The 12,076-nt window shown below is 41.2% G+C and overlaps 1 protein-coding gene across 4 annotated transcripts in view; it reads right to left on the bottom strand.

Moving 5' to 3' along the window:
• Positions 1 to 12,076, bottom strand: part of LOC145342209 (rho GTPase-activating protein 6-like) — a 214,022-nt gene that overhangs the window by 33,439 nt on the left and 168,507 nt on the right. For all 4 annotated transcript variants that reach the window (XM_080187564.1, XM_080187566.1, XM_080187563.1 and 1 more), the window contains exons 4-5: positions 5,586 to 5,842; positions 1,812 to 2,007 (exon numbers count right to left, since the gene is read on the bottom strand). In XM_080187564.1, coding sequence (XP_080043690.1) covers positions 1,812 to 2,007; positions 5,586 to 5,842 — 453 coding nt within the window. The remainder of the gene's footprint in view (positions 1 to 1,811; positions 2,008 to 5,585; positions 5,843 to 12,076) is intronic.

The following is a 12,076-nucleotide window of genomic DNA, read 5'->3' as shown; positions in this document are numbered from 1 at the left end:
CCCCCTCGTCTCATCGGAACGTTGTCATTCAGAGCTCCAGACACACATACCTTGAATATCTGCCACCTTCCTTCGGTACTTTTCCCTAAGAACGCCTCCTTCCAGTTTATTTGTCCAAGTAACTTCCTGACTTCTTCGTATCTCCCCTTACCCCAGACAAACACCTTCCTAGCCTGCCTGATCCTATCTCGTTCCAACGCAATTGTGAAGGAGATAGAATTATGGTCACCATATCCAAGATGCTCTCCTACCGAAAGATCCATCACCTGCCCTGGTTCATTCGCCAGTACCAGGTCAAGTACAGCCTCTCCCCTCGTAGGCTTGTCCACATACTGCGTCAGGAAACCCTCCTGAACACACCTAACAAACTCCTCCCCATCTATACCCCTTACCCTAGGGATATTCCAGTCGATGTTTGGGAAATTGAAGTCTCCCATCACGACAACTCTGTTATTAAAACATCTCTCCAGAATCTTTGGATTCTGCGTAGCAAAGCAGAACCAGAAGGTAGCCTGAAAGTAGGAGAATATTTGCAGACTACTTGGAACGTAGTAACCAAAATATAATTAGATTCAATACAAGAATTACAAAAAGAAAAGAAAAATTTAGGACAAAGGTACTTTTAATAGTAAAAATAAATTATAGTGTGGTAAATAGGTACCTTGGAGAGATTAAGTGGAATGACAAATGGTCAAATAGAACCATTAATTAACAATGGAAAAAACATAAATTGGGAATGGAATAGCAACAAATCAAGTATATTATAGTAAGGAGAGAGGAGAGGTTGTATCAAAGTCTGGGTCCCATGGAGAGGCTGGATTAAAATGTATGTTCACAAGCCAGGTAACAAATATAAAAAATACAACAAAAATATTAAAAAGCTGCATAAAGGAGGTAGAAAAGTTAAAAAAGCATATGAGAAAATTAGGAAAAAAGACATGTCGATAATATAGTTTTTTTGACAAGTTTTGTGTTGTCTTGGATCCTGGGTGAAATATTAGATGAGAGTCATAATCAATTGAAGAGATTGTTATGAGTAATGAACACATGCTCATTTGTTCTGATGCAGGTAGCACAGAACATAGGTAGTATGCGACCTAGGTGGACACAATCTAGGCAGCACGTAATCCAGCGAGCACAAAACTTTGCTAGCACAAAACGTAGCGAGCACACAACTTAGGTAGCACACAACCTAGCAAGCACACAACTTGGCTAGCACACAACCCAGCGAGCATACGACCTAGGTAGCATACAATCTAGTTAACACACAACTTAGCTAGCGCTCACAATAGCACAGTGGTTAGTACTGCTGCCTCACAGGGTTAGGGACCCACGTTTGATTCGCAGCTTGGGTCACTGTCTGTGCGGAGTCTGCACAATTTCCCTGTGTCTGCATGGGTTCTCTCCAGGTGCTCCTGTTTCCTCCCACAGTCTGAGATTCTCCCTCAGTTGTACCCAGACAGGTTCCGGAGAGTGCTGTCAAGGGGGATTTTCATACTAACTTTGTTGCGGTGTTATGTAAAACAACTTGTGACACTAATGAATAAACTTCGCTCTCCATAGATACTGCCTGATTGCTGAGTATTTGCAGCCTTTTTCATTTTTGTTACTACGTTGCACACACTGTTCTTCCCTCAGGCTGAAGTTTAGATAGGAGAATTTTTCCCGCACCTCAAGCATAGAAGGATAAGACCTCCTAAATTACCTACAAAATAAGTTTGAAACGCCAGACAATCAAACAGGCATTGGAAAATTGCAGTTAGTACCTAATATTTGTTTTAATCAAGGTGCTGATGGATATTGATACTTACCATACTTTTCGATGTGCTGACAGCACTGCTGCACTACTCTGGGTACCTGCCGGAAGATGGGGTTCAGACTGAGCTTTTTTTTGGTCTTTGTTACACTTTTTCTTTCCAGTTCCGTTGGTAGTGAGAGTTGAAGAGCTTCCAGTAACCGTGACTGATTGTCATCCAGGTCAGTGATGGAGTCGACAGACACAGCACCCTGTAAAACAAGTTCGTGGAAATCATTCTGCAATCCAGCTGAGTGACTTTGAGATATGTGATGATACATTAATCTGGAATAAGGCTAGCTCACTGTGGCCAAGGAATTCCCAATGAAATCCAGGATACTTGTCGTAAACATAATTGCAATGAAAGAAGTACTGCAGAAGTCCTTACTGCACTATATGTGCAGTTGGGGTTCTTTCTGCCAGCTAACCCATGTCCTATCTCACATCGACTGTCACTAGGACAACCTGGAACAGTTAGCTTTATTTAGATGGCAAATGCATCATTTAGGAGAGAGTGGGTGACCTGTATCTTCGGGTCAGTTCAGGAAATCATCAGGATACAATTGCAGTGAGAACTCAATGAAGTATGAGTTTGATAGTGTGCGAGGATTTTGGGTGCATACAAACAATCAATAACAAATCAAGAGGACTGAGAAGAATAGTTGAGTGATGTAAATGCGTGAATTGAATGTGGGCTAATTTGCACACACAGTACAGAGAATTTGGACCAAGGGGACTTTAGATCAGTTTGTACTCATAGGCCAGAAAGGAGCAAAATGTACTAAGGCCACAGTAAACGCTCAAATGATAAAACAGTGAGCCCTGAACAGAGCAGTAAACGCTAAAGGCAAGCGGTGGAAACTAGGGAGCAGGTATCAGTAATGATTCAGAAAAATAACTGAAGACATTAAAGGATATTCTGCCAATCACCAATATTTTGTCTGGATTGGTGGAACAACAGGAACCAGATGGACCTGACAGATAGCATGGAATGGTCACAGCTAAGAGGAAACCACAGCTACTGCCAAGAAGAGAAGAAAGATGACTGAGTGCTGACAAAAATGTCCTTTTTTCGGGATATTTCAAATACTAGTTTATAAGATGTTGACTGATTAATGCTGGCGTTTAACTGGAAGGAATTGCTGTGTTCCTGTTTCCTCTATTCTTAGAACTTCCATCTGCAGGTTTATAGAGTAGCATGTCTACCATAGGCTAATTAACAGATGCCTATGACAATATGATACAAATCTCCATTTTTATTTGATACTTAGCATAAAGAAAGATGGTTGTGGTGGTTGGAGGTCAGTCATCACAGTCTCAGGAGATTACTACACTACAGGAGATCCTCAGGGTAGTGTCATAGGCCCAACCACCTTCAGCTGCTTCATCATTGACCCTTCTTCTATAACAAGGTCAGGAGTGAGGATGTTCACTGATGATTACACAGTGTTCAACAACACTCATATCTCCTCAGATATTGAAAAGGTCCATGTCCATATGCATTAAAGACCTGGACAATATTCAGGCTTGGGTTGATAAATGGCACGTATACCCCACAAGTGCCAGATAATGACCATCTCCAATAAGAGATTCTCACCATCTCCACTTGACATTTAATGGCATTATCGTTGCTGAATCCCCCATGTTCAACATCTGATGGTTACCATTGATCAAAAACTAGCCTTGACTAGCCATATAAATATGGCTGTGAGAACCAGGTCAGAGGCTAAGAATCTTGCTGTGTGTAACTCACCTCCTGACTCCCCAGAGTCTTTCCACCATCTACAAGGCACATGTCAGGAGTGTGATGAATAATATCCACTTGCCTGGACAAGTACTGCTTCAATAACATTCAAGAAGCTTGACAGCATCCAGGACAAAGGAACTTACTTGATTGGCACACCATCCACCACTTTAAAAGTTCACCACCACCAACCAACATCCCCCCCAGCCCCCATCTCCCCACCCTGCACCACCCATGCACGGCGGCAGCAGTTTGTATATCTACAAAACGCACTGCAAGAATTCACTTCGACAGCACTTTCCAAACCTGCAACTTCTACACGCAACCTCTACCACTGAGTAGGATAAGAAAGCAGATGTATGGGAAAAGGGCCACATGTGAGAAACACTATCCCAACTTGAAACTAAAATACCATTTCTTCACTGCTGCTGAGTCAAATTCCCAGTGCTCTTTCCATAATAGCACTATGAGTGCAAATACACCAGATGGACTGCCAAAGTTCAAAAAGGTAACTTAGCGTCATTCTCTTAAGGACATTTAGCAATGGGCAATGAATGCTGGCCTAGCCAGCAACACCCACATTCTAAGAGAGAATGTTTAAAAGTGTTAGAACAATATTTTGACTCTGCTACTGAATTATGGAAGACATTCGCTTTATAACATATTTTCTACATTTGGTATTCAATTTCAACATTTCCTATGCTGCTAATCTGTACTTCAGACCCACTCAGTTAAAGTCACATTGTGTCACCAAACCCCTGTTTGAATATATCCACGTGTCACATACCATTATCTGGTAGGAGTGTTTCTGATCTTAGTTATGGACTCAAAATGATGGTCAGTGTTACTTTGAGTTGGAAAGGGGCAACAAGACAATTTTCACAAATGAAGCACATTGTTTTTGCTGGCTGGGTGGGGTAACCGATGGGGGTCTGTTCAGCTGCTCATGGTATAGAGTTGGCCCTCCTCTCGCCATTGGCTTGCTCTATGATAGCTAGAGTCTGTTCATCTTGTCTTCAATATTCTCTGAGGATTGGGAGTTCAGAACAAGTGAAATTGTGCATTATGCTTTTCTGGTTAGCTGTCATGCCAGATACTGCTGATGATCATAGTTCTGCACAAGTGTATTACATGCATTAATTTGCCATGTCTCTCCTGTTGATACCTCACTCTGTTGAAAAGTGGAGGCTGTACCATCTTTTTAAAAGCTGCACTGAAGTTTGTAGCTTTAAACTTGTGTTACACTATTGTCTGCAGCGAGTAGAATGCAAATAAGCAGAAGAAACTCCTGTGTACATCCCTCTGGTGGGCAGTAGATGATGGAAGATTTTTTTTAAAAGCATATTTTAAGGAAGCTCAAGGCCAAATACTTTTAAAGCTGGAAGAGTGGATGAGCACAATTGACCTGTTTTTTGGGTAATTTTTTTATGCTTTGAGTTAAGCTGATATATTTACTAACTCATGGCAAATCACCCTCTACAGTTCACCTTCTTCCTGTAATGATTTTTATAAAATCTGTGATCTCTTTACATTCAATGTTCTCATGCGAAATAGTAATATGGCTGTATACTGCTGTTGCCACTCTCATTAGATAGGACTTAGATATTAGCACAGTTATTTGAAGCACACAGCAAGTCATATCAGCATTTTTAACTGCTCAAACCACAGATGCTTCTGTACTGAAGTCATAAATGCGATCAAATGCTTCACAGCAGGAGTAGGTAAGATCATTGCAATTAATTTTCTGCACCTCCTAGCCTTTGCTTGCATTGGTTATCTTTGGTGTATTTTGGTTGGAGATGGCGCATGATGCTGTTGTGAGAAGAAACAAAGGAGAGTGGAACAATTACATTTGAAAGGAATCTCACTCTCCAAGGAAATCAATGCAGTGCAATTCATCCATGTATTGCCTCTTTGCAGATCAGGAAACATCCTCATGGAAGTCATGAGAAATTCATGTCACAGTGAAAATAATACAGTATGGCAAATACTAAATATCTATTTATCTTTTCCAAATTGACTTCCCACATTGGACAAATTACATACCCGCCTATGGCCTCTAGAAAGGTTATCCAGAAAGGTTGGAGAGAGGGGCTCATTTTCTATTTTTGATGCTGACTGCAGCAATGTATCACTGTCAGACACATGTTTCTGTTGCTTCTTGGCCCGAAATCTCATTACTGTTGTCTCCAAGTCCAGGCAGTCTCTCCGGCCTTCCTTCACTGCATCTTGCTTCTTCTTACGGGCACAGTCATTGAGGATGACTTGCGATAAGGGAATACCAAACCCTAGAGGTTGCAATTCTGCAAAAGAAAAGAAATAACACCAAGTTTGGTGTCTTAAATCTTGATCTAATATTTACATATTTTCACTTACCTGATGACAATTCTGATGACAGGTGTTCCATTGTTGTTTATTTTGTTCTTTGGCTAATTTCCAATTAGATCACAATAACCTTTAAGGCAAGGTGATATGTATTTACTGTTGTCTGTTTAAAACATTGCTGCCTTCTGCCCAACCCTACAGCTCTCTTCCACTGCTAAGGCCTGTTGATAGTTTTTATAAGTTAGCTCTGACTTTTTATTGTTTTTAATATAAACTGAACAGTAATCTTCCTCTGGAATTGCATGAATAAAATATCAAAACAGCTATTTCAGTTGCTGTAAAATAATCAGAACTTCAAAGTGAAGTCAGTAATAATAATCAGCAATTCCAACAGCCTATATCTTTTCATTGCCATTATTTCAGCCAAATAATCAACTTATTTTTAAGTAGCCCATTAAAATATCACTGTCCATTAAATATAGACTTAGATTATCTAATGCAAATTTTTAAAAATTTTCTTTGAGCTATGCCTTTGGGCATTGGCATTGTCACCATCCTTGCCCTCACCATACTCTTCATTGCCCTGTAAGGCAGTGGAGCAAGATTTCATTGTATGACTTCTTTTGATGTGGCATTTCAACCATCTTCAAGATTCCTAATAGAAGCCCAGTATTTTGTGCAGGTTAGACGAATTGGCCATGCTAAATTGCCACTTAGTGCCCAAAGATGTGTAGCTTAGGTGAATTAGCCCTGGTAAATACGCTGGGTTGAGGGAAAAGCCCGGATGGAATGCTCTTTTAAAGGGTCGATGCTGACTTGATGGGCTAAATGATATCTTTCTGCCCTGCAGGGATTGTATGGTGTGTTGTCTCTGGCTGCAGGAGTGCAGAGATCACTTCATTCAGGGTGTCCACACAACTTTTAATAAAAACAGCGGGCAGGTTTATTTTAAGTGTTCACTGTATTGGCCCCAATCCCCAACTGCCAGCAGGCTGTGAAGGCCCGATGATGTCACAGAGTGACTGTGTGATTGTCCTCTTAAAGGGGCCATGCCAATCACAGTAATTCCCCAAATATACAGTAGATTCTGGTTGGTTAATGGGAGGGATAGATGTAGGAAAAATAAAATTGGAAAGAATATTTTTGCCCTCATTTTAAATTGTTTTAAAACCAAGTTGAATTTTAAAGCAAACAAAACGATTTTTGAAAGAAATATATGCGAAGGAAAGTTAGGAGGAGTGAAACTGGTTGAAGTTAATATCGATATTGCTGACCATGAAACTGTTGGATTAAACTAAAAAACCTTCTGGTTAACTAATTGGTTTTACAAAAGAAAGTCTGGGACCTTTATTCAGTCTGGCATATATGTGACTCCAGACCTACAGCAGAGTGATTGACTTTCCATCAGCCAATCAATGTTATACCATCATCACAGGTAAAAGACATTCTGGGTTGGGCATTAAATTCTGACATTACTGGTGACACCCACAACCTGTGAATTATTTATTTTTAAATTGAGGGGATCTCTAGCCTTTCTGGATCTTAGGAGTTACAATTGGGAATGATTATGAGTGGATAATTATTAAAAAATGAGCAAAGTGGAAAAATGGAAATGAGGAAAATAGGAGTTGAGTGAATTATTTACACTCATCAGGACAAACACAACAATGTCAGCTTTCACACAATGCCATCAATTTATATTACAGGAGAACAAGTTCTGATCAGTTGACAAGTTGACTCTAATTGCTGTCACAGAGAAAGCAACTGGGAAATTATTGAATTGCTTCTGATGCACTTACATAATTTCTTAAAGAAGAACAGAACTGTCCTCAGTATTCCAGATGTCATCTCACAATGTCCTGTACAAATGTAGAAAAACATCCCCACTTTTATATTCCATTCCCCATGTATTTCATTATTGCTGTACTCCCATATTACATATATTACAAATACTTCATATATTCTGATTCACCTAACAAGGCACCCAGATTCCTCTGTTCCTCAGAGTCCTGCTGCCTCGCTCTATCATAAACTTTTTTATTGTTCATCCTGCCATAGTGAAGAATTTCACATTTTCCCACATTCTGTCCGAAACTTTTACTCGATCACTTAACATATCCACATCTCTTTGCAGACTCCTTGGAGGGAGGGGAGATTTTCTGGCCTCCCTGCAGCATGTTTCTCACGGTGGGATTCGCTGGTGGCAGGGTCTTCTGATTCTGCTATTATCAATGGGATTTCCCATCAACTGTACTCCACACAGCCAGGAAATCCACAGTTGACAGGACCACCATGAACAGCCAGACAATTCTGGCCCTTGGCTTGGATCTTCATCCTTGAGTTGGGCAGGGAACTTGGTACAATCTCTAGCTTGGTCTATCCACCCCAGGAGAAAATGCCCGTTTAGATGGCACCTTCACGGGTGGGAGGCACAGTTGCAAACATGGGTTGGACCAGGTGACGGAGGAAGAAGTGCAGAGGCAACCAAGGGGGTGTGCCAGATATCGAGGTGGGCTGTTTGAAAGGTTCATTTTGGTGCCATAGATCTTTGTCCAGGTGAAAAAATTAAGGACCTCCAACAAATACCCCTCACACCCCCTTCACCCTCCAGACACCCCTCATGTAGCATCCATGCCACCTCATGCCCCCACTTGCCCCTTTAGGATCTTCATGTCCTTTATGTCAGTTTCTGCCCTTCCAACCACCCACTCAATCCCTCCATGTCACCTATGCCAGGTCTACCCTTCCACTTACCCCATCTGACCCTTCATGTCCTTTTTTCCAATCTCTGTCCTTCTGCCCACCCTTACGCCTATTCTCTGTTTTCTGTTAGCCAACCAATCCACTATCCATGCTAAAATGTTATCATCTACACCATGAATTTTTATTTTGCATAGTAGCACTTTGATGTAGTATCTTGTCATCCATAGGATTTCCTTCATCCATGTGGGCAGCACAGTAACATAGTGGTTAGCACTGCTGCATCACAGTGCCAGAGTCCCAGGTTTGATTCTTGGCATGGCTCGCTGTCTGTATGGAATCTGCACGTTCTCCCTGTGCCTGTGTGGATTTCCTCCAGATACTCCAATTTCCTCCCCCAGTGTGACAGATGTGCTAGTTAAGTGCATTGGCCATGCTAAATTCAGTGTACCCAAACAGGCGCTGGAGTGTGGTGACTAGAGGATTTTCACAGTAATTTCATTACAGTGTAAGTCTACTTGTGATACTGATAAATAAACTTTAAACAAAAAAGAAGCTTGAGAATTTTACAGAAGACTCCAATAAGTCATTCTCGATTGATCTGATTATTGTCCTTTGAATGCAGATATTCTGAATGCCATGGTATAAGTTATTTAGTAATAGATTCTCGTATTTTCCCTATAATCTATGTTTAGTTAACTGGCCCGTGGTTTCCTGTTTTCTACCTCTGTATCTACAGGTTTTTGAATAGAGTGATCACATTCACTATTTTCCAGAATTAAGGGAGCTTTAGAAAATTAAAGCTAGATTAAATACATCTACCATCTCAGCAGCCACTTCTTTTAAGATCCTAGGATGAAGTCCATAGGACCTGGGGACTTTTAGTTTCCATAATCTTCTCAATATCCTTTGCCTGTTGATTATAACTGTTTTAGATTCTTCCATCCCTTTTGCATTCTGATTCAGTGTTATTTCTGAGATATTATTTGTATCCTCTACAGTGAAGACAGACACAAAATATCTGTTTAATTCATCCATCGTTTCCTTATCTCCTTATATATAGCCAGCATGGTGGCACAGTGGTTAGCACTGCTCTCTCACAATGTGGGTGACTCAGGTTCAAATCCGACCTCAGGTTACTGTCTGTGTGGGGTTTGCATTTTCTCCCATATCTTTATGGGCTTCCTCTAGGTGCTCTGATTTCTTCCCACAATCCAAAGATGTGCGGGTTAGGTTGATTTGCCATGCTAAATTAACCCTAGCTTCAGGGGAATTAGCAAGACAAATGAGGGGTATGGGAATAGGGTGTGGGTGGGATTGTCGTCAGTACAGACTCAATGGCCAAATGGCCTCCTTCTGTACTGTAGGGATGACAATTTCTATGATTAATTTTCAAGACATTCTTGAGGGCCAACACTCACTTTACTTACTCTTTTTCTTTATAAACACTTGTAGAAGCTCATACTATCTGTTTAGCTATTGCTTTCTCCATGGCATTGCCTTGTCCAGACTCAACTTGCCAATCATTCAGCACCTTTTTCTCCTGTAATATATATTGTTGTAATTATTTGAAATTTGGCAATCTTGCATTTGTGCTGATGAGTGAAAGATACAAAACTTTGGCACCATGTCTCCCTTTTCAGCAATATTCAAGTTCTGTTTTGCCTCACGAGTAATTTCAGTATCTACAGGTGAAGAGGTGCAGTAGTAATGGGATAGGGTGGCTTAGAGCAAGTTGAATGGGATATTGGGAAGCTGAAGGAGATGCAATGGAACAAGGGCAATGGGATGAAGCTCGGGTCATTGAAGGGAAGAATGGAAAAGGTATCCCTGAGAGACCTCCAACACAAACACCAGCTGTCCGTCCAATCTTTAGCCATTGGTTCCCTTCCCTTCCTTATCACATAACTCCATTCATCATGGAGAAAAGAAAAAGATAGAGATGTGGAATATAACAGGTTGGACGGTAGCATTACTGGATTTATAATCCAGAGATCTAGGAACAGCTAGTGGAATTAAAACTAAATTATTCAGTAAATCTGCAATAAAAATCTAGGCTCATTTTTAATGAGCATAAAGCTACTGGATTATCATAAAACTGCATCAGGTTTGCCAAGGCCCTGTCAGGAAGGCAATCTGCCATCCTTACCCAATCTGACCTAAATGTGACTTTAGACCCACACCACATGGTTGACTCTTAACTATCCTGAGATGGCCCAGCAAGCCAGTCCCATGGATCAAACCAAAACAAAAAAGTCAAATATGAATAAAAGTAGATGGACCCACTCAAAATTGACCTAGGCACTGAACATGACAAAGGCACACCCTGCCTAGTCAACCTTGCAAAGTCCTCCTTACTAATACTTGTGCCAAAATTAAGATAGTTGCCCCACAGACTAATCAAGCAAAAGCTTGAAATTATCATAATCACCAAATGAAGCATTACAGCCAATCTAACATACTCCTCTTGTACCACTTCTGCCCTGCCAACAGAGCAGATCCACCAGAGGTGGCAGTATATGGTCATGAGGGAATGGTCCTGAGAATCCTCAAGACTGGAGCCAATGTAGTCTCATTGTATCAGGTCAAACACCAGAAAGAAGCCTCCTGATTATTATCATCTACTGCCTTCCCTTAGCTGATGAATCCATACTCCTCCACATTGAACACCTCTTCAAAGAAGCACAAAGGATAGTAAGGGCACAAAAAGTACTCTCAATGGGGAACTTGAATGTCCATTACTAAGCAAAGGGTCAGTTGCACAACTTCTGACTGAACTGGCCAAATCTTGAAGGAGATACCTGTCCCAACTAGGCCTATGGCAGATGTGCAAGCAGCAACAAGAGGAAAAACTTCCTTGACCTTATACTCACTCTTCTACCTATTGCAATTGCACCTGTCCTTGACAGTATTCATAGGCCACTATATAGTTCTTGTGGAGATGAAGTCCACCTCCTCACTGAGGAGACCCTCCATCATGTTGTGTGGCATTGCTAGTGTGCCAAATCTATCAGCTCAAAGCTGGGAAACTGTATGGTACTGTGAGCCATCAGCAGCAGCAAAATTGTACTCAACCACAATCAGCAACCTTATGACCTACCCTTCATTCCACTATTACTGACAAGTGGAGGGATCAACCCTGGTTCAAAAGTGTAGGAGAGCGTGCCAAGACCAGCACCAGGCATATCTGAAAATGAGATCTCTATCATCACAAGTACTAATCGTCAAACAATTTGATTCACTCCAGAACTAACAGTGCCCTTAGCCAAGTTATTTCAGTGCAGTTACAACACTAACATTTACCCAGCAATGTGGCAAATTTCCCAGACGTGCCTTATCACGTTCCATTCAAGATATGCACTGTCTGGAACCATATTACCATTCCTTCACTCTCACTGGATCTCCCTTCCTAACAGCACTGTGGACTGCTACAATTGAAGAAAGTGGCTCACTCATCACTTTCTCAAGCACAATTAAGCATTGGAGACAAATTCCAGCCTTGTTAGTGCCAC

Source organism: Carcharhinus amblyrhynchos, chromosome 4, assembly GCF_965287045.1.
Source record: "Carcharhinus amblyrhynchos chromosome 4, sCarAmb.v2.hapA, whole genome shotgun sequence".
In the NCBI taxonomy this organism is placed as follows: domain Eukaryota; kingdom Metazoa; phylum Chordata; class Chondrichthyes; order Carcharhiniformes; family Carcharhinidae; genus Carcharhinus; species Carcharhinus amblyrhynchos.
Note: the sequence above shows the minus strand (reverse complement) of the source record. Positions and strands in the feature narration are given on the sequence as shown.